We start from the raw sequence: 19,876 nt of genomic DNA on the forward strand, positions 1-19,876 counted from the left end.
CACACACATCTGCACTCTACTGTACATCCATCATGCGTCCGTGCTTGCGTACATGAAGATATAGTGGAGGGTGTTTGGTGTTTACCCGGCTTTTTAGCTTGACATATACCATTATGATATGAATTTATAGCACACATTAGGGACTGGATGATATATCTGGCAGGTATTTGCCTTTTTACACCACATATCAGATAGTTATGCTGCTGCCTAAATGATAGTTCCTGCACAGTGGAGAAAAACAGTCTGGAGTACCTGCAACAAAATGTGATTCCTGAGCATTTTCCTTTTTATTTTTCTGTTCTGTGTTTTCAGAATATTATTTTTCCATTCAAGGGCCTAATATATCACAGGCTTGGGCCTACCATTGAATCAGAGCAAAGTGTCAACCGATCTTAGGGATCTGCTAAGAGTTTTGTGGTTAGGAAATTACTTTTATTGTATTGTAATGCTGTAAGTGGTGTTTCAGAGGCTTTTCCACTCTGACTAGAATAGAATGTACACAGAAATACTGAGCAGAGATTAATTGAGTTTGAATATATTGTTTGAATAAATTACAGGAAGTAGTTTCAAATGGATGTCGGTCACATTTAAGTCTTTTAAGGGATAAAACAGGGCCTTTTCTGAATGCACAATAAATGATAGGTTGCATAAGTGGTGCCTCGTCTAATGAATGACACTGACCTGAGTTTAGTCTTTACCCACCTATATGCTATATTTACTGTATTAACATCAATACCATGCATTATCCTCAGCTTGATATGTATTTATAGTGTGTGTAGGTGTGCTTAGGAGTGCGCTGTACACCACTGTGGTCACATATCTTTTTTTAAATCATCAGGGCCCACGGGTCGTTGATGGAGCTTCCTGCAGATAAATGGTTTAATTTCACTATAATAAAATTCTGTTGAAATGAATTAATCAGAATGAATAAGACTGGATATTCTGTTCCTAATTTGCACACTTGTGATCTCCACATTTCATCCACTTGTACATCTGCATAATGTATGTGTATGTGCCTGCATCATATACGATGAAGCCCTGGCCCTTATATTTTATCCCTCATGTCAAGTGGGTCACCAGATGGTCACAGGGCCCCGCCAATTCTCCAGTGTTGGTGGTCATGACAGTTAAGACCACGTGGAGTGGCCCTAATGAGTCAATTAGCCCACGAGTGGTGCCCTACCGATTTCTGGAGGCGCCACGCCACTCAGTGTGCATGCAAATAAAAACGATGCTGTGCGAGCTCCATTGTTTCACTGTCTGTGCTGCCATTGTTGGCAGCAACGAGCCCCCTCCCCCTCCCTTCTCCTCATCTTCTTCATCTTCCTTTCCCTCGCCTTGCTCTTCCATTGATCTTCATTGTCTTGATTGGGAGTGACAAACCGTGGGGGCCATCTGAAAGGTTGCGTTCGTTAGTGGCCGTTCGCCGTTACAAGACATACAGTACACACATTCCTCCAGACATTATGGGGAAGAGAATGTGGAGTACATGGCCACACACACACACACACACACACACACTTGAGGACACACATTCTCAAAGTGATCCCTGGGGAACAGAGACATGTCTGGATACAAGAATTCCAATACACTGCCAAACACACAGTTTCAGTAAAGGGGAAAACAAATCCTGCACACACACACACACACACACACACGCACACACACACAGTACTCCAAACTTTGGTCCACATTAACAATTGTACTTCTCACAGCCCTGCTTCATCTTTCTGTGCTATTTCCAGGGAGCTACACAAACACTCAAAGCCTTCCATACACATACCCTGCCATCGCAGGCGCACACACACACACACACACACACACACACACACACACACACACACACACTTCCAAAAACACTCCTCGTCCTTTCATGTCATGTTGCTCAGCAGTCAGAGACAGAGAGGAGAAGAAAGGAAAGAGGTCTGCCTGAAACGAAACAAAAAACATCCAGTAGAACATCCAGTCTCATGTAACTCGGCAACAATTACACGATGAGAAGAGAGAATGCGTTTATTTGTGATTTCAAGTGGAAGCAGCCAGGCAGGAGAGTTGACATGATACCAAAGAAACTGACTTCAGTAGCATCTGCAAGTATCACAGTTTGTAGTGCGACTATCAGGACAGGTTTATAATAATCTTTCAATTATGCAGGGGAAAAAAAAGAACGTGAAGTCTTTAAAGCAGTGCACGCTAGACTGATTTCTAAAATAATTTAAATGGATTTCTGATCAAATCTGCACTAACAGCAGTCCTAAAGAGGGGTGCTTGAAACTATAAACAGAATGTATTCATTCATTTCAGTTGAAACAAAGTAGCTGGTACAACGTGTTGTCTGACCACATTTTCAAGTGTTTACCTTTTCCGAACGGCCACACTCAAAGAGGGGGCAAAAAGCCTGTCATTATTGCTTCCTCCTGGCTGCGTCAGACTGACTACCTGATCTGAGCTCTGCGTCTTCATGCGTGTCTTTGAAGTCTTGAGGTGATGAATCTTACAAATTGGGATAACGGTGCACACTTTTATACAGTCTCTCTTCAAAGGCATTCATGGAGTTACACACAGAAAGTGACGGAAGAAGTTGTGTGAAGAATAGAAAGTCAAAAAAAAAGTCAAATTTCTTTATATAGCACATTTCATGCAATGTAAACTCAGTGCGCTTCAAACACAAAAAAAATAGGAAAAAATAAAATAGAACATGAAAACATGTTGAAATACACACAGTATATTAAAGAAACCCCCCAAAATTATTTATCCTCTACCCACCCACACATACCCAAAGAGTGAATGAAAGAGAGAGATAGACATAGAGATCTATCCTGTCTAGCCCCGGGCATGAGAAAACAGGTAGGTCTAAAGCTTGCTTTTAAAATACAGCACAGTTGTTGTGAGACATCTTATATCTCTTAGGCACTTTGTTCCAGAGAGTGGGTCCATAATAACTGAATGCACCTTCACCAGATTCACTTCTGATCATGGGTACAGTTACAGCAGGAGACCAGGGTCTGATCATTTGAGCGTTCTCAAGGGTTTGTGTGGTTTTAAGCAGTGAACTGGTCAGAGATGTATTTATGAGCTAGACCAGTAAGTGCTTTTTAATCAGTGAGCAATATTTTGATGTCACTTTTGTGCACGATAGAGGTGGAAATCACTGAATCACTTTAGTACGTACGCACATCAGTAAGTGAAGGCATTGTGTTCAGTCTGTTGCTAGTCCAAGCTGTCACGTTCAGTTCATTACAAATTCAGCCTCTTCAACCACTTTACATAAGGTTAATAGCTCAGCGGCCTATTATTTACGACAGAGTGGGGTTCATGGTCTTTTAATAGGCCTTTAACGCGGAAGTAACACACTGTGAATCACAGCTAAGCTAACAATGGCCACCAGTTTCAATCAACAGTGAGGACCTTCACTACTACAAGCCACTGATCTGGTCAGTGACAATAGTGATTGAGTATAGTCATTTCACTTTGAAAATGTATCAATAAGGATTTGTTTGAACAGGTACTGAACACTTACTGTGCGGTGGTCCAAAGAGCACTTTGACTGAGGCATAGAAAGCTTCTCCTTTATGTCCAAAACATGAAGAAAAATCTACCTTGGATTTCTGCATTTAAATTCCAGTCTAATGTTTGCTTCTCATACTCTTACTAAGTAACAAAAAATTGCAGTACAGAAATCCAGAGGTTATTTACAAACAGTGTCATGATTACATAGTTTGTCCACCCGACAGCTGTGACAAGTTTATTTTTCAACGTGTTCAACTCCAGTATACACTCAGTGTGGGGCACAATGAAGTCAAAGGTTTCTCAATAATAATAAAAAGTGTCTAAATGCACAAGACATGGTGAAATTGTGGGAAACATCACACAGCGTTAGTGAAGAGCTGAAACATCATGATACAGAATTTGATTTAGATGATTTTAACAAACTTAAAGCTACTTAAAGGGAAACAAGGCTGAACACTAACCCTTACATTTCTGTATCAGCTTCAAATATCCAGTACCAGTAGGTCTCTATAGGTCTAGGTCTCTTTACTCTGAATGGTAAAGACCATGATATTTTTAATGTAAATGGCCTCTAATGTAAAGCCTCTCTAATAGTCTTTCCCTTACTGAAGAAGAAAGCTGGGATACATCCATCATTTCAAAACAGTGTTTGTGTACTGACAATGCTGCCAAAACCCTCTGAAAAAATACAGCTCTATTTATTTATTCTACAAGCTCATCTTGGACATTGGACATTTTATTTGTTGTGCTTCACTAGCTGTTGGTTTTGGCTAACGTCATCCATTAGCCATCTAACCTCATATCCTCTGAATTTTTGAAACTCCTCTTGATTGAAAACCCTGTTTGTTGTTTGTGCCTCAGGATGACATTTCAGTTGTGTTCTACATTTTCCAGGAGAGAAACCTGCTGTCTGTTTGTGTTTGTCGGGTGGACCTTGAAAGCAAGAGAGAGAGAGAGAGAGAGGTGGAAGTGTGTTTTTGTGCGTGCACATACATGTGTGTGTTTGCCGATGGACGACAGGGCGACTCCATTTCTTAGGTCAAGCTTCGGGTCACCTCGGTTGCCCTGGTAACCCTGTTCTGGCTGGGTTGCTTGGCAACAATCCTCTTTTGTTCCAAATGATTTAATTTGAAGCATATCTTCCCTCCTCACCCTTGGCTCACTGGCTCACCCTTTTCTCTCTTTCTCTCCCTCCCTCGCTCGCTCACCCTCATCCTGCATCCTCCCCAGCCTCTCTCTCTTCTGCTGAAGCTTTATGACTATTCCCCTTTTTCTAATCTCGGCCCTTCCTCGGGCACCAAGAGCCCTATCCTTCTTTTGCCTGGTGTATAAGTCCCTGCTGTTATCAGAAGGTTTTACGAGTGGATAGGTGTGCGTGAGAGAGTGTGTGTCTGTGTGTTTGCGCAGATTGAAGGTGGTGACTTTGCTTGCTGTCTGTGTGTTGTGTCAGTGCATATATATATATTTAGTTGTTTTGTGCATGCTATAGAGTTGCCGAGGTGGAGAATGTGTTTGCCTGTGGGTTTATTGTGGTACAGTATCTGTGCCCATGTGACTTCTCTTGTGTGTTTGCTTCACTTAAAACAATGTCACAGTATCCATTTGAATAATTTTACTCTATATATATATATATACTTCATGGCCTTCATGGCTGAAATCTTTACTGTACTTATTACGGTCCTGCGAGAGCCACAGATACCAGATTTTTATTCATTTTCGTGTCAGAGCATTTGATTTAATTATTGCTGTTGGCTCGTAGTATTTCAACAAATATAACAAAAAATGCTTCTGAAATAAATTGCCTACCCCGGCTTGAAGATTTACATTAATTAGAATAAAGGGGCCTAGCTCAAACCACACAAACCAAAAATACACTGGGCCATCCACGTACTTTTGGCATTTAGTGTATTTATGAAAAGGCAAATTATGCAGCTCAATGAACTGTGACCTGTTGTGATACTTTACATCAAACACAACTCTTTAGACATGTAACAAAAACTGTGAGTTATTTTTCTTAATCTGGATAACAGAATTTGACCACTGAAACACAAATGATGATATTAAATTATCACCCAGTGTGCACGTCCATTATTTGCTGTGTGTGATTGTGACACTTCCCAGAACAGACCAGAAACTTTTTCCAGCCGTGTTAGTGCGAAAGAGAGAGAGAAAGAGACATACTCACACTTGACACACACAAATACATGCATAGATTTACTGTGTGTATGTAATAATATATATTATTCTGTTGATGCATTGGCAACATTGTTTTTGAAGCTTTTGTGCCAGTAAAGCCATTTGAAGTGAACTGTGGGAGAGAGAGAGACAGCGTGAGCTAAAGAGAGCGAGAGAGAGTGCAGGTTCTGAGGCTCCCCATAGCGGATCCAGTGATCTTAGTCAAAAGGGCAGACTTCTGGTAATTGACTACTCATTTCTTTAAGTGGCCTATTGGCAGGGGCAGTCAGTGCATTTGCCAGGGCATTAAAGATTTCGCTCTCTTTATCTTCCTCTGTATATGCGTGTGTTTGTGTGTTTAGAGATGGACAGATCAAGCCTTGTAGGCTATCTTATCAAATGAGGATTTCTGGTGGGTGAAGTAACTGTAACTGTGGTAAAGGGCTCTTCCCTTTAAAATCAAAAAGATCTCTCAGTCCCTGTCTGTCTGTGTCCAAGATTTAAAGAAGCTTAGCTGGCACCGTCAAATAATGAACAATTACTAAAACAGTTTACAGTGAATTATAATATAAGGAAGGTATCAAAACACTGCAGAGAGATGATTATAGAGCTAATAAAATGTAACAGGAGAATGATATTTAATATTTAGTATAGGTTAGTATAAGTCGCACATTTCATATGTACATTGAAAGAGTTTTTGGTCACTGTAATCATTCCTCCTGTCCAAAAAAAAAAAGCTTTCTATTACTAATTTGAAGCTAATAGGAAGCTTCAGCAGTCTTACTTAGTCAAACCAAGTGGGCATCTTTGTTCTGACGGTTGCATGTATACATAAAAACAGGAGTCAGGTAATAATGAAGATCAACTCTCACCAGACAAGAACTCAGATGGATGATGCTGCAAAAACTTGGCTTACCTTCAACGGCAACTATTATTGAAATTCTCACTTTCTGCACTACCGACACATGGCAAGTGACGGATGGTTAAGGTTAGGATCGTCTCAGAGGCTTTTGGAGGCCTGGAGCCCTGGAACAATTACCCGCCTTGGCTGGTTGGTAATCCAGGCTTGTACATGCGACTACCACAAAGTGTCCCTCTGCCGTAGACCAGTAAGGGAACACTTTCTGAGGAAACACAAAGAGGGGAAAGGACCCTAACTTTGAAAGATACCCACTTGATTTAACTAACTCAGACTGCTGAAGCCTTATATTAAACAGCTGAACTTAAGAATGAGGGTGGTAGATTTTGTTCCCCATCACTTACAGTGAATTTGCCTTAGAAAGAGATCCCTTCAGACCTGCATGGAGAGAAGGGATTAATGATTACAGGGACTGATAAATCTACCAGCTTGCTTATTGTATTAAGATAGACTAGAAAAAATCATCCATTTATTCTGTTTTGTTTAAATCTTTCCAGCCCCCTGTCTCCTTTTTGACTTTCTGTCTTTCCCCTCTGTTCTACTTCTCTCCATCTCACTCTCCTTGTTTTTAATACTCTTTCAGTTTTTCTGCCCCCTTTCTAAGTCACCCTGTCATCTCTCCTCATTGGTCTCATCTATCTATATATGCTTATTTCTGCCATGTCCTTCGCTCACCTCACTCTCTTTACCTCTGTTTTTCCCCTGTGCTTCTCTCCCTCTCTTACGCTCTTTCACCACCCCGACTTTCTCTGTCTTTCTCTTCCTGGCAAATCATTATTCTTTTTCTTTTGTCAGCAGTGATGCTGCTGCCCTTTTCTGCAAGCTGAACCCCCCCCCCCCCTTCAACCGCGCTCTCTTTTCTTTCTCATAGCACTGTTCCACTGGCAGGGTGGGGCGGCCGGCTTGGCGCCTCACTGCTGCTGCAGACACACTGCTGGGCTGTGATGGAAATGGTGGGTGTGTGTATGTGTGAGTTTGTGTGTGCATGGGGGGGATCTAGCTAGTGGAGGATGAGGACGAAGACGTGGAGGGGGTTAGTCTGAGCTCTGAGCTAACTATGTTTGACAGGCAGCAGAGGATGGGTGGCGTGGCAGGGTTGGTGCTGGAGGTGGTTGAAGGGGGTACTTGATGGGAGATGGGCGGGGGCTCCCACAAACCCTCAGAAAAAAGGCGGGCTGGAGGAAAAACTAAAGGCTAAGGAGTTTGTTTGTAGACAGCAGGTGCTTAAATCCCAAATACACAGCCCAATCCCTCCAGAGCCACACCCCTTCACTTCCCCACCCACCCACACCCTGCAAAGATTATCAGTAATTTGTATGGTGACCCCAATAACGGAGACAGGACAACAGATTGGGAATCGCAACAACCTTTCCTCTATTAAAGGCTTTAAAGCGCCGAAAATCAGGCGGAAAACAAAGCCTTTCACCACACCCGCTCTGCTCCGCAGTTAACAGGCCGGAGAAGTGTTTGTCTCACGCTGAAAAGGAGGGAGGGTTGTTACTTGAAAAAAACTTGTGTCATGTTGTTTTTTTATTTGCTAGGCAAATTTTCAAATATCTGGTTTGAATTTGCGTCTCTTGACTCACAACAGGCGTACAAGGGGGGTAAAGGATGCACACAGGGATAAAAAAAAGAGGAAGAGAGTGGGGGAAGGGGAGCTTGTAGAGGTTAGAGGTGGGCAGAAGGGCACACACACACACACATACAGTATATACTCATAGATACACACACACTCACACTTACCCAGGGGGATGGGTGGGTAGTAGTTGGGGACAGCTGGGCATAGATGGATGGTGTGGGGGAGGTTGCTTTGTGTGTGTGTGTGTGTGTGTGTGTGTGTACATGTGCCTGTGTGTCTGTCTGAATGTCTCCTCTGTGTACTTTGTGTGCATACGTTTGCATGTTTGCATGTGTCCAACTGTATCTAATGTACTTCTGAGCACATTTTTACATATTTATGTATTTCTGTAAGCGTAGGTGTTGTTTGTGCTTGGCGAACGTGTATGTCTTCCTGTCTGGATGCTCCTGTGTAGGACTCGGGGGGCGTGTCAGCGTGCTTGCAGTGCGTGCGGGTGGATGCCTCTGTGTGTGTGTAATGGCCTGTATCATACCATGCCATATCAAACTGCACACTGTTGGCTGAATTTCCCATCAAGTGTGTACAGCATCAGCAGCACCAAGACACATGACACTGTCTGTCACACACAGTAGCACTACTCCGTGCAGCGGCAACACAATATGTAGATACACATGCGCATACACCAACACGCACACTGCCTCAACCGCATGAAGATAAAAACCATCTCATAAATCATCCAGATACACATACTTCGTCCCCCACACACAAACAGATAAATTCCTCCCTGCAAAAACAAATACAACTGCATTTGAGTGCAAACACATACTTTCATGCAAACAGATCCACACAAACACAGATAATAAGCTTCTTGAGAATCTCACTTGCACACTTGGAGAGACGTGCACATATCCACACATTTAGATAGGTACCTTCTTACAAAGCAGCTACACTTAGAGCCTTACATGCAAACACCTACAAATGTACGCCTTACACACATGCACAACCATGGTGATAATAAGCTCATCACACACACACTTAGCCCAGACTTAATGCTGAAGGCGCGCGCACACACACACACACACACACACACACACACACGTATTACAATAAATAAAGTTCATTAACCCGCACTAATTAGCAGCAACACAGTGAAGCTTCCCTGGGAGAACAAAAAAAAGGGGGGGGAAAGAAGGAATTAAGGATGGTGAGATGGTAAATGAGTTCAGAATTAGGGGAGAAGGCTCGACAGAAGGGCGAAGAGGTGACGGAGGACGAGAGGAAACCGAGGAGGACATCGGGGCAGATGGAGAGGAGGAGGGAGAAAAAGATGGAGGGAGACAGATGGAGGAGGAAGGAAGAGAGGGGGTGAACATGGAGATGGCCAAGGTGGTTTGAATTTTTCACCGTTCTTTTCAGGGAGTGAAACAGGTGGAATTTAGAGGAAGCTGTTTTTTTAAAGGAATAGTTCAGTATTTTGTGGAAATACGCTTATTTACTTTCTTCCTTAGAGTGAGAGAAGAAGAGCGATATCAATCTTATATCTGTGATTAGAATCAAGCTGGAGTCAGACCTCAGTTAGCCTAGCTTAGCTTAAAGGAGGGAAGCAAAGCATACACCTACAGATGAACACCTCTAACAGACCACCATTTATACAAGAGATGTTTATTCTTAAGCCCAAGACATTCAATTTGCCATAATGTAAGACCAAGGAAAGCAACAAATTCTCACATTTAAGAACCTGGAACTATCCTATTTTTGGCACTTCTGCTTGAAAAAGTGATTCATTGATGTTCACAATAATTTTCGAGATAGTTCCAGGAAGCGAGGAAGCTTTGGCTTTCACTGGAAATGATGGCCGCCATCTTGGAGTTCGGTATCTGGCTCTTTTAATACACCCTACGCTGTTTGAGAAATTGGTCTAACTGGACATCTTCTAGGATCTAAAACCCGATCCTAATAAAAAAATCTGAAGACAATTACGCATGTTTCAAAATGTGGGACTTACATTAACACGCAGCTGTGGTAAGGTATTTCACATCTTTACACACACCTGAAACAATAAAACGGGACGTACTCTACCCAGTTTGATAGAATATCATTTGGAGCCTTAGATATTACTGACCCAGCGGACCCGGGAGGACCTCTAGGTTCAGCATATTGAATTAAAACCACAAATTGTCATTTTGACATTTATGTACAGAATCAACAAACAAGATAAAATGTGTTAATTTGTTGCTAATTGATAGGGAAGGAACTCCTGATAGTGAGTACTTGGTTGGCCTATTTTCTCTCTTTCAAAAGGCTAGTTTTATGCCATCTGCATCCAATCTTTATGCTAGGTTAAGCACGCCTTAACTGCAGCTCTTTGTAACGCATAGACTTGAGATGGATAATGATCTAACTCTCAGAAAGAAAGAAAAAAAGCTTATTTAAAAAAAAGAGAAACGTTGAAACTATTCCTTTAAGCCCTCCCCGCTCGTTTTCCATCATTGGAGGTCCCTCGAGCTCCTCACACTTCCTCTGTTGTCTCACTGCCAACTTCTCTCCCCTCCCTCCCGTTTTCACACACACACGCACACACACAGTTTCCCGCCTTGTTTTATCACCCACCCTCCTTTACATATCCTTATCCATCCATCTTCCTCTCTCGCCTTCTCTAGACTTGATATACCAGTCAGCCTTCTACCTCTGCATTCTCTCACCTTATTGCCGGCGAGGGAAAGTGTAAATTGTGTTGCTTTAAATACCCGTGTCTTCCTCAGGCTTACAGCTTGGGGGGGGGGGGGGGGGGGGGGGGGGGGGGGGGGGGGGGGGGGGTAGTGGAGGAGTGAATGTGAGGAGAGAAGAAAGAAGAGCAAGCCACAGTGTTTAACTTAACGTCTGCTAAGGATAGATAGGTCTCTCCTTTCATTTTTGCTGCTTGGGTGTTTAGCCTGACTTAACCGTTTAAACTCTGGCTGAACTTAATTTCCTCCCTTTCACTTTGCTCTTAAGTAGCTTCAAAGGTAAGAAGAACAGCTGTATCTGTATCTGAGGCTTATAGGGGTCATATTACTACTGGCGAGTGACTCTGCACTGTTTGCGTAAACCGATTTGGACCTCTGGATGGGTTGGGCGTGTCGTTAGGATAGTTTGTCATTATATTTGCCAACCACAGAAACTTTTATTTAATTTGAAATAGTCTAATCTCTCTGGCGCCCATCTTAATGCCCACTGCCGCTAAGCCCACCCATCTGACCATATAATGAATGACGATTTGAAATATTGCTAATAGATTGATACTTTATCTTGATGCAGTTAATACCCACGTAGCGCTACGACTAAATTAAACCCAACTTATCTGTGATTAAAATTTGACCGATACTGAACAACATCAATTGATTTGTATGCATTAGTGGAGCTTTAGATCCATATAATTATCATTTAAACATTTGTTTATGTTAAATTATGTGATGACATCATACAGAAACTTGTAACCCACTACATCAACAGTCTGATCTGTTGGCCAATCAGCTTATGAGGATAAAGGCCCTTTGTAGCTCACTGAGTAGAGCACGGCATGACCATGGGAAAGGCTAAATATTATATATTCTGTACTAGTTCTGAAAAAATGTATTCACTTGTAAAGCAGATATCGCCTCAAATTCTTTTCATTTCTGAAGAACCAGTAGTGGACCACTACTACTAGTAGAAATTGTTTTACTACCACAAATGTCACTCCAAGCCTCCAACACAGGTTGTTCTTGGTCAGAAATGCCAGCACTCTGCAGCGGCTAAAGATAAGGCACTACTTTGGCTAACTTGTCGGAGCTCATTGTGGTTGGCTTGATGGATGATGCACTGGGACAAGCAATTTACCCAAAGTGTTCGTGCCAAGTAGAGGAGCGCTTGTGATCAGCCACAAGAATTAGCTCAAGATGCTATTAAAGGAGACACTAATCCGTGGTGCACTTGACCACATATTCAGCCCTCTGCTATCATGGTGCTTAGGTAAACTAACCACAAGGTCATGGCTGCAGTAAAACACCACAGAGATCGAGGGAGCAGCTTACTCTGACACGAAGGGCTCTCTGAGTGCTGTTTGAGTCCTACTGGCAAACGGCAGCTGTACCTTTAAGAGCTGTCATGGCTCTGAATCCTTTAAGCCCAGAGGCAAACCTAAGGGTTTGTTTTTCTTTTCTAATAACTTCTGTTTTCTGAGATGCTGAACTGGCCATCCAGCTTTAAAATGACAAAAAAAGATGCCCATAGTTGCTTCCTGCTGCTCTCGGCTCATGGCAAATGTGTGTTTTTGATACTACATGCAGTTAGTTTGCTCGCCTCCTCTTCTGCATCCTCTCTTCTCGTGTCCCCCCTCTTTCATGTCTTGATGGGAGTTCCGCCGAAGCACACTTAAGCAGATGTTCTTCCTGTAGAAAAAAAAAAAAAAAATCAATTCCACCGCCGGTGCAGGGATGCGATAACGCTCCACGCCGAATATAAACCTGTCTCCCGCTTGACAATTTGGTTCCAATTAAACTATTTATACACGCCATATTTTCAGGGGTGAGGGGACCGCTTTGAGGCATATCTTCTTATGAGATGTTCCCACCGTTGGCTTGGTCTTGTCGTCAATTATACCATATTTTTGTTTTGCTTGAGATTAGGTTGAGCGAGCGTTTTAAAGTGAGCAGGAAGGGAGGGGAGCGCAAAGCGTGGCTGGGTGTACTCAAAGCCGCAATAATTTAACACGGCAAAAAGAACCATAGTGGCCACATTCGGCGTTACTAACCATAACGAGGGGCTGCATATTTTAGTATATATATATATCTCTTGTTCTGATTCACCCAGTAGTCTGCCACCCTCATTGAATGCAGAGAGCAGAATTAGCCTGCACCATCACCCGTTATCAAGGGAGTGCTGTTAAATACCATAATTTGAGCCAATTTGAATACTGTTACACACCCAGACAGTTCACTGCTCAGTAGTTTTTGTGGTGCTCCGGTTCCAGCCTTTAGAATCCCTTCATTATGCTCGGTCATTTGTATTCTCTCTCTTTCCCTCTGACCTGCTCATTTCCATAATGCCTGTCCCGTTTGAGCTTGTTCTGTACCAGCCGATACATATGCATGGCGTTAAAAACTGACACATATATTGACAAAAGAGGGTTACAAAGCCATTAGAGGTATGAGACAGTGCTCTTGTTGTTGCTTTGACCTGTCGAGAGACACTCGCTGCCGTGGTCTCTTCATCTTTGCTGGTCCCTCAGGTCGTGCAGTCTCTGGATGCCAGGGCCGCTACTGACTCATCGCTCTTACAGACATACAGCCAGATAGCCATTTGTCTGCTTTTTTGTCCCTCTGACAGCATGTCCGTGTGTGTGCGCGCATTGTGTCTTTGCTTTCAGAAAGACAGATTGAGATATATAGATAATCTGACAAGCAGAGAAAGAGATGGGCGGCGGGAGATAGAGAGAAAGAGAGAGAGCGAGGCGAGTAATGCATTTTGTGGGTTTATCTGATTTGTGTGTTGGTGTGTGCTACTATTTTTGCTTGTATTTTCATATAAGTGCCTCTCTGACTTGTCTCTGTTGCATCTCTATCGCTCTGTCTTATCATTTCTTCCCCTCCTCTCTCTCCTGTTACCTAGACGACGACCCCTTGCAGCCAGTGACCTCCGATGAGACGGTGTCCGTGGGGGGCACGGTGACACTGACCTGCCGGGTGGCCGAGAGCGACAACTCTTCACTGCAATGGTCCAACACTGCGCAGCAGACCCTGTACTTTGGAGAGAAGAGAGGTGAGAGGGAGGGACACGGGGGCGGCTGTGGCTCAGGAGGTAGAGGGGCGGTTCGATCCCCGGCTCCTCCAGTCTGCATTTCCATGTGTCCTTGGGCAAGATACTGAATCCCTAATTGTGAGTGTGTGTGTCTGAATGTTACTCTCCATCTGATGAGCAGTTGGCATGACAGCCTCAGCCGTCAGTATATGAATGTGTGTGTGAATGGGTGAGTGCGACATGTAGCGTAAAGCGCTTTGAGTGGTCGGAACACTAGAAGGGAGCTATACAAGAACATTCCATTTACCAGTACAGGAGAAACTATGAAAATGTCAAAACAGCAACCCTACTGTATATGTTCAAATAAGACGAATTTGCTTTGCCAAATATGTTTTGAAAGGGGAACATAAATGCTGCCTCGATTATTTTTTCATTGGCAATGTTTTTTCCAGTCTAGAAAGTGTGTCGTTCCACAGAGATGTTGTAGGTAGCTGGGTGTATTCAGCACAGGACTTTGACAACCAAGACTTTCTTTCTTTGTTGTTATGTTTAGACTACAAAAGCAATTGGCTACGGTTTGGACCAAGATTGTAGGTTTGGTCAAATATTAAAAATTTCAGTGCATTGGTTCATTTGCTTTAAGACTTTTTCAAATGACCAGGATCTTTCCCTAACTTTCACCCACTGCTTTGAGTTGCTTGAACATAACTAAAAAATTCCAGGACTGATAGTTTAGTAGTTTGGACCAATGAGCTTCCTATGAATAACTACTTGCAGCTACGGGTGTGGTTTAGGTGTGACGACAGCTCATGTAAGACGGTGATAGACAGATTGATTGTTCATCCATTCACCTGCCAAGTGTTTTTTGAAAGTGCCTGACCTTTTCCAAAAAGTTTCCAAGTTCTCAGGCAGCACATACGGCAGATTATTTCAGTGCAATTTCAGTTTCACTGCCGTTATCACAAGGGAAAGTGTGCAGGCTACTTTCACAGACTGCTTACTGATGCAATTACACAGGAGAAAAGATTATGTATGCACCTTGGAGAGGCCGATGCATCGACGACATGGAAGATGGCTAGCTATATCATCATATTCGAGTTATTCCTTGTGCATTATAGTAATTTATTTCTGCATTGAAAGCAGGCGGTGTTGACATGGAGCAGACCTGCTGTCGCTGTCTCACACAGTCAAAGACCCCTCAGACTAATTAGCCATTGCCGTCCTGACTGAGTTAACTTCAGTTCCAGACAAAGATAACAGTGGTCGATCATGTGGAGGTGGTTCTTTTTTCTGGAGGGCAGATGTGAAACATACTACTATGCCCTGCAAAATATACCACAAAACGATTGCTACCGACGCCACCAATACCACATTTCTATCCCTTCACCTAAAACAGCCCCTAGCACAGAATGAAGTATGAATAATGTAATATACAAGTGCCACAAGATGACAGAAGCTATATTTGAAGTTTATGGGATTAAAGTCCTCCATCGCTTCAATGGATTTCCGTCTGTGAGATTCCAGAGAGGCCATGTATGAGCGTCCATACAAAGGAAAAAATGTACAGGAATTAGGAATCTATCGGCGATGTGCAGCTCATCTACTGTGATGTAGGCTGCCACGCGATCCATTAAAGCATCTCATTATTAATGATCTTACCACATTGGTTTTGCACGTGCTGGGGATTTATCACCTTCGTCAGTCATCCGTATGTTGAGTGTATGTGTGTGTGGGCTTGTGAGAGAGAGAGAGTGAGAGAGAGAGAGAGAGAGAGAGAGAGAGAGAGAGAGAGTGAGTATGGGTGTGCATCTGACAGTAGTAAACATACGGTGTCCCAAACACCAGTATTTTAAAGTATCAGAAAAGATGAATCAGTCAGGTTAACAAAGATTTGAGGATGTAGGTAAAGCTTAGTATCGTGTCTTTTATTATTTGTTATTTTATTCCTACAAAAGTGGTTTTGGAATGGCCTTGTCAAAGTCCTGTTCCTAGTTGAAATATTGTGGTTGATGCTCAAAAACCTTCTAGTCTCTCTGAATGAATGTCAGACGCCAAATAATAGGTGCTCTTTGTTTTCAGTTATCACTCCGAATGCAAATGCAACAAGCTATTAAATCAATATAAAAGGGCAATTGCTTATTCATGTTGTAGATTGTTTTCTTTTTCTGGAAATGATTACAATAATATATTATAAAAAACTGCATTGCTGGTATTAACAGCATGCAGTAACTTTTAACACAGCACACAGTCTCTAAGCCTGCTCACAATAAGGTCTGGTATCCTCTGGCCTCTGCAGTTGAGAGAAATGAAGGCCTCAGCCACTATTTGAGAATTTACAGTATGTTATTTTGGAGAAAACGGGGAAAATATTGAGATATATATTGTATATTGCGGCACAGCCTAAAAATATTGAGATATTATTTATTAGCCATATTGCCTTGCCCCACAAGTAACTAGATGTAAATGAAGTCCATGTTGATAAAAAAACATAATCAGAGAGGCATTACATTTTCCACAAGACATATTTAGGGGACAGGTTTGCAATAAAGATGTTTGCTGCTGCATTTTTGCCGAACAAGGCACATATAATTACTTTGTGCACACTGGGTCAAAAGCTGTGTTCAAGAGAAAAAAAGCCCCAAACAAAGACATGACAGACGTGAGATAACAAACGCCGTGTTATTGTAATATCGCATGGTGCCGAAAGTGCTCAATAAGTGCAAGAAATGAAAACAAAACAACAAAAACAAACCTCAGACTCTGATGGGGTAAAGTGGATCAGAGTGTCCAATTCAAACTGCTTCTTTTCAAAGAAAAAATGTCTGATTAATCCATTTTGTGCAACATTATGGTCTAGGTTGGCTTTTAATGATATTTTTGAAAAGAGAGACTTCCCACTCCATGGTGCAGAGGCCCAACATCACACAACAGACCCTGTATTTTAAAAAGAAACAAGGGGTGAGAGGGAAGGCTAGTGGTGGGAAAAAATGACACTGTAAATAAGGACTGACATTATAAATATGGTGCTTTGGTTCTAATGATTACTTTTGACTGTGTGGGCTCAAACCCGTGGTTCAAAACATTGTCAAGATTGAAAAGGAGCATGCACAGCAGCCAGTTTAAGTATAAAGAAAAGAACATTGCTAGGCTTTGATTGCAAGACATGTTTTTATTTGACATGATGAAAAAATTACTCCAAATGAGAGCAAAAGTCAAATAATGTCAAAGAAAACTTAAAGCCAGACAAACCAAAATGGGAGTTCCGACTTTGTATAGTCTGTTTTCAGTGGGCCAACATCACACAACAGACTTGGTACTTGTGAGTGAAAAGAGAAGAGAGTGGTACAGATGGAAGGAAGGAGAGATGGAGAAAAAGAAATAAGGGCGGTGAGAGAGATAGAACGACTCCATTCTGCCCTAATACAACACTTCACAGCCGAAGTGAAGTGAAAGAGAGATGGATTTTAGAATAGCGAGAGTAGAGACGTATACAGGCCGGGAAGTTTTTCTTTTAGAGGGCCAACCATTTTGCAGTCTGGAGAAGGCGAGGCAAGAGAGAATGGGGGGCTGGGAGCAAATGGAGAGATCAGCAAGTCTTTCCTCCAGATGGAGCTTCAACCACAGTAAAGAGGAGAGAGTTACAAAGTGAGACTCTTCTCTGCAATGATAGAACACTTAAAGGCCGACCTCAACTTTGGAGGGAATTGAGAAGAGTACTGGGGGAAGAGGAGGAGGTGGGGGAGTGAGATGGAGCAGAAACTCCCCATTGCAGTGGTCTAACATGCACAGCAGATGCTGTACCTTTGGAAAGCAGGGAGTTGAGAAACAGAGAGGAGGATGATGGGAGCTCAAAATTTAACCCTTCAGCCATGTCTTCTCTTCAAAGTGCAGCAGATGCAGGGAGACAGAAGAGGGTGGAGACATGAAGATGTTGTCTTTTAAGGAGGGAGGAGATAGAAAGATAGAGCAGGGATGGAGATACAGCAGGAAAGATGACAAGGGACAGAGAGGGAGGAAGGAGGGGAGGAGTTTTAAGCTGAGGGCAACATGTTTGAGGGGAAAAGTAGCAGATGGGGAGGAGAAGAAGGAGAAAGATGAGATGTCATTTTTGACTCTAATAAGATGTTTATACAACGAAAAATCCCTGAGTAGAGCGTCAAGATGAAGCCTCTAATAATATCCACAGTCATCCATACAGGCTGCATGCATGGTTTTGTAAAAAAAAGAAATGGAACAGACAAATCACAACATGTTCTCCAAAGTGAACAAACAAAAGACGTTTTTGTCATTTCCTTCTCTGAACGTCAACTACACTTGAGACCTTGCAGTGGCTTTGAGAACACAAAAGAGCGTAACAAGCATTTTTCATATGACAGGCACAATAATCACTTAAGGATAAGATTAGGGAATGCTCATGGTCATGCTTAAAAGAAAAAGCAGTTGCTTAAACCTGCATTCACAGACATTTTGGCCACTTGGAGGCAACGCAACAAGCTGTAAAAACAAAAGTAACATTTTATCACCTTAGAAATTGTTTTGGTGAACGTTGCAAACATTTTCCTATTTACACATCCAGGAGCAACATCAGAATTCATCTGGAGTTGTGTTTCCAACTGACAAATGTAAGTCCAATATTGACTCTCCCTTTTGCTCTTCACCAGCACCCTAGGGGAAATATCCAACTCTTTAGGTTCCAAATGTTCCACTGTGTTCAGAAGCTAGTCTCTACATTTGTCTTTCTGCCATTTGGTGCTGGGTGGGTAGCACTTTGGTGTTATCACACGTTGAAAACAACTGCCAGTTGTTGCTTCAAACGGTAAAGCTGAACGTTAAAACAGTAAAGTTGGGGGCCATAAAACCAAAACAACAAAAAGGTTTTTTAGAGCTGAGGGGAACTGCTGGGTTGGAGGATAATTCTCCGCAGAGCCATCTATTTTCACATTACACATTATTATATTATTACACTTATTGTTAATATGAAAATATTGATTAGTGCAGCTTGGAGTTAAGTTTGAAATATCAAAGTCATGGTTAAAAGAAACCCTCGTTGACTGTTGTGAGTTGTTTACTTGTCATAGACAGTAATTTTTGAAAACATTCTCCTCCTTTGGGTTGACATGGAACTTCGCCATCTCCCACACATGACCGTCCAAAGAATTCTTTCTGGGTAGTTTACCGTAATTGTCCAAGAAGGCAAAGGTGAAGGAAGGACAGACAGATTAAGAAAGTAAAATAAAACAGTGGTGGGATCTAAAAAGTGAGGCAAAATGGAGGGGAAAGAGTGACTAAAACTTCCTCCGTGTTTGTGCTCGAGACGGAGCAGCAAGTCATATCTGCAGTTGGCCCGAACAGAAGAACAAGAATGGAAAGGGAAAGAAATAAGAGAGCTGATTGAAGAGAAGACATGGGAAAGTAGAGAAATCATGACTCGTCACCACCACGTTCTGACACTGCGCAGCGTGCACCAAGCTGTGGAGAGTTGAGACTTGAAAAAAATGGATGGGTGGGGGGAGCAGGGGGAGCGAGGGATGGAGAAGCAGCGTGATGAGAGATAGAAGAAGAAGAAGGAAATGATGTGTGACAATTTCTCACAATGAAGGCCGCCACACTGCAGAGTAGAAACTGTACTACGGCAAGATCAGAGATGGTGAATTCAGAAGCGAGAGAGGAATAACCAAAGACAGTGGGACGGATGCTTTTCTTGACCCATTGCTTTAAACTCTGAACAGGAGGCCCTAATAAACTTACAAAAACTTTGCTGGCAACACATTCATGGTCAAGAAAGCTTGATCATCATTTAATTAATTAAACTAAGCGAAGAAGAAGAAGAAGAGGAGGAGGAGGAGAGGTGGCAAAAAGGAGGGACGTGGTGAAGAAAATGCATAGAGAGTATGAGACAGAGTAGTAGATATTACATTATAGAGAGGAGAGAGATG

The 19,876-nt window shown here is 42.4% G+C and overlaps 1 protein-coding gene across 3 annotated transcripts in view; it reads left to right on the forward strand.

Annotated features, from left to right (window-relative positions):
* The window catches only part of cadm3 (cell adhesion molecule 3), an 86,493-nt gene that overhangs the window by 20,454 nt on the left and 46,163 nt on the right, over positions 1 to 19,876 (forward strand). For all 3 annotated transcript variants that reach the window (XM_046052759.1, XM_046052761.1, XM_046052762.1), the window contains exon 3: positions 13,812 to 13,961. In XM_046052759.1, coding sequence (XP_045908715.1) covers positions 13,812 to 13,961 — 150 coding nt within the window. The remainder of the gene's footprint in view (positions 1 to 13,811; positions 13,962 to 19,876) is intronic.

The sequence above is a fragment of the Micropterus dolomieu genome, linkage group LG06 (genome assembly GCF_021292245.1).
Source record: "Micropterus dolomieu isolate WLL.071019.BEF.003 ecotype Adirondacks linkage group LG06, ASM2129224v1, whole genome shotgun sequence".
Taxonomy (NCBI): domain Eukaryota; kingdom Metazoa; phylum Chordata; class Actinopteri; order Centrarchiformes; family Centrarchidae; genus Micropterus; species Micropterus dolomieu.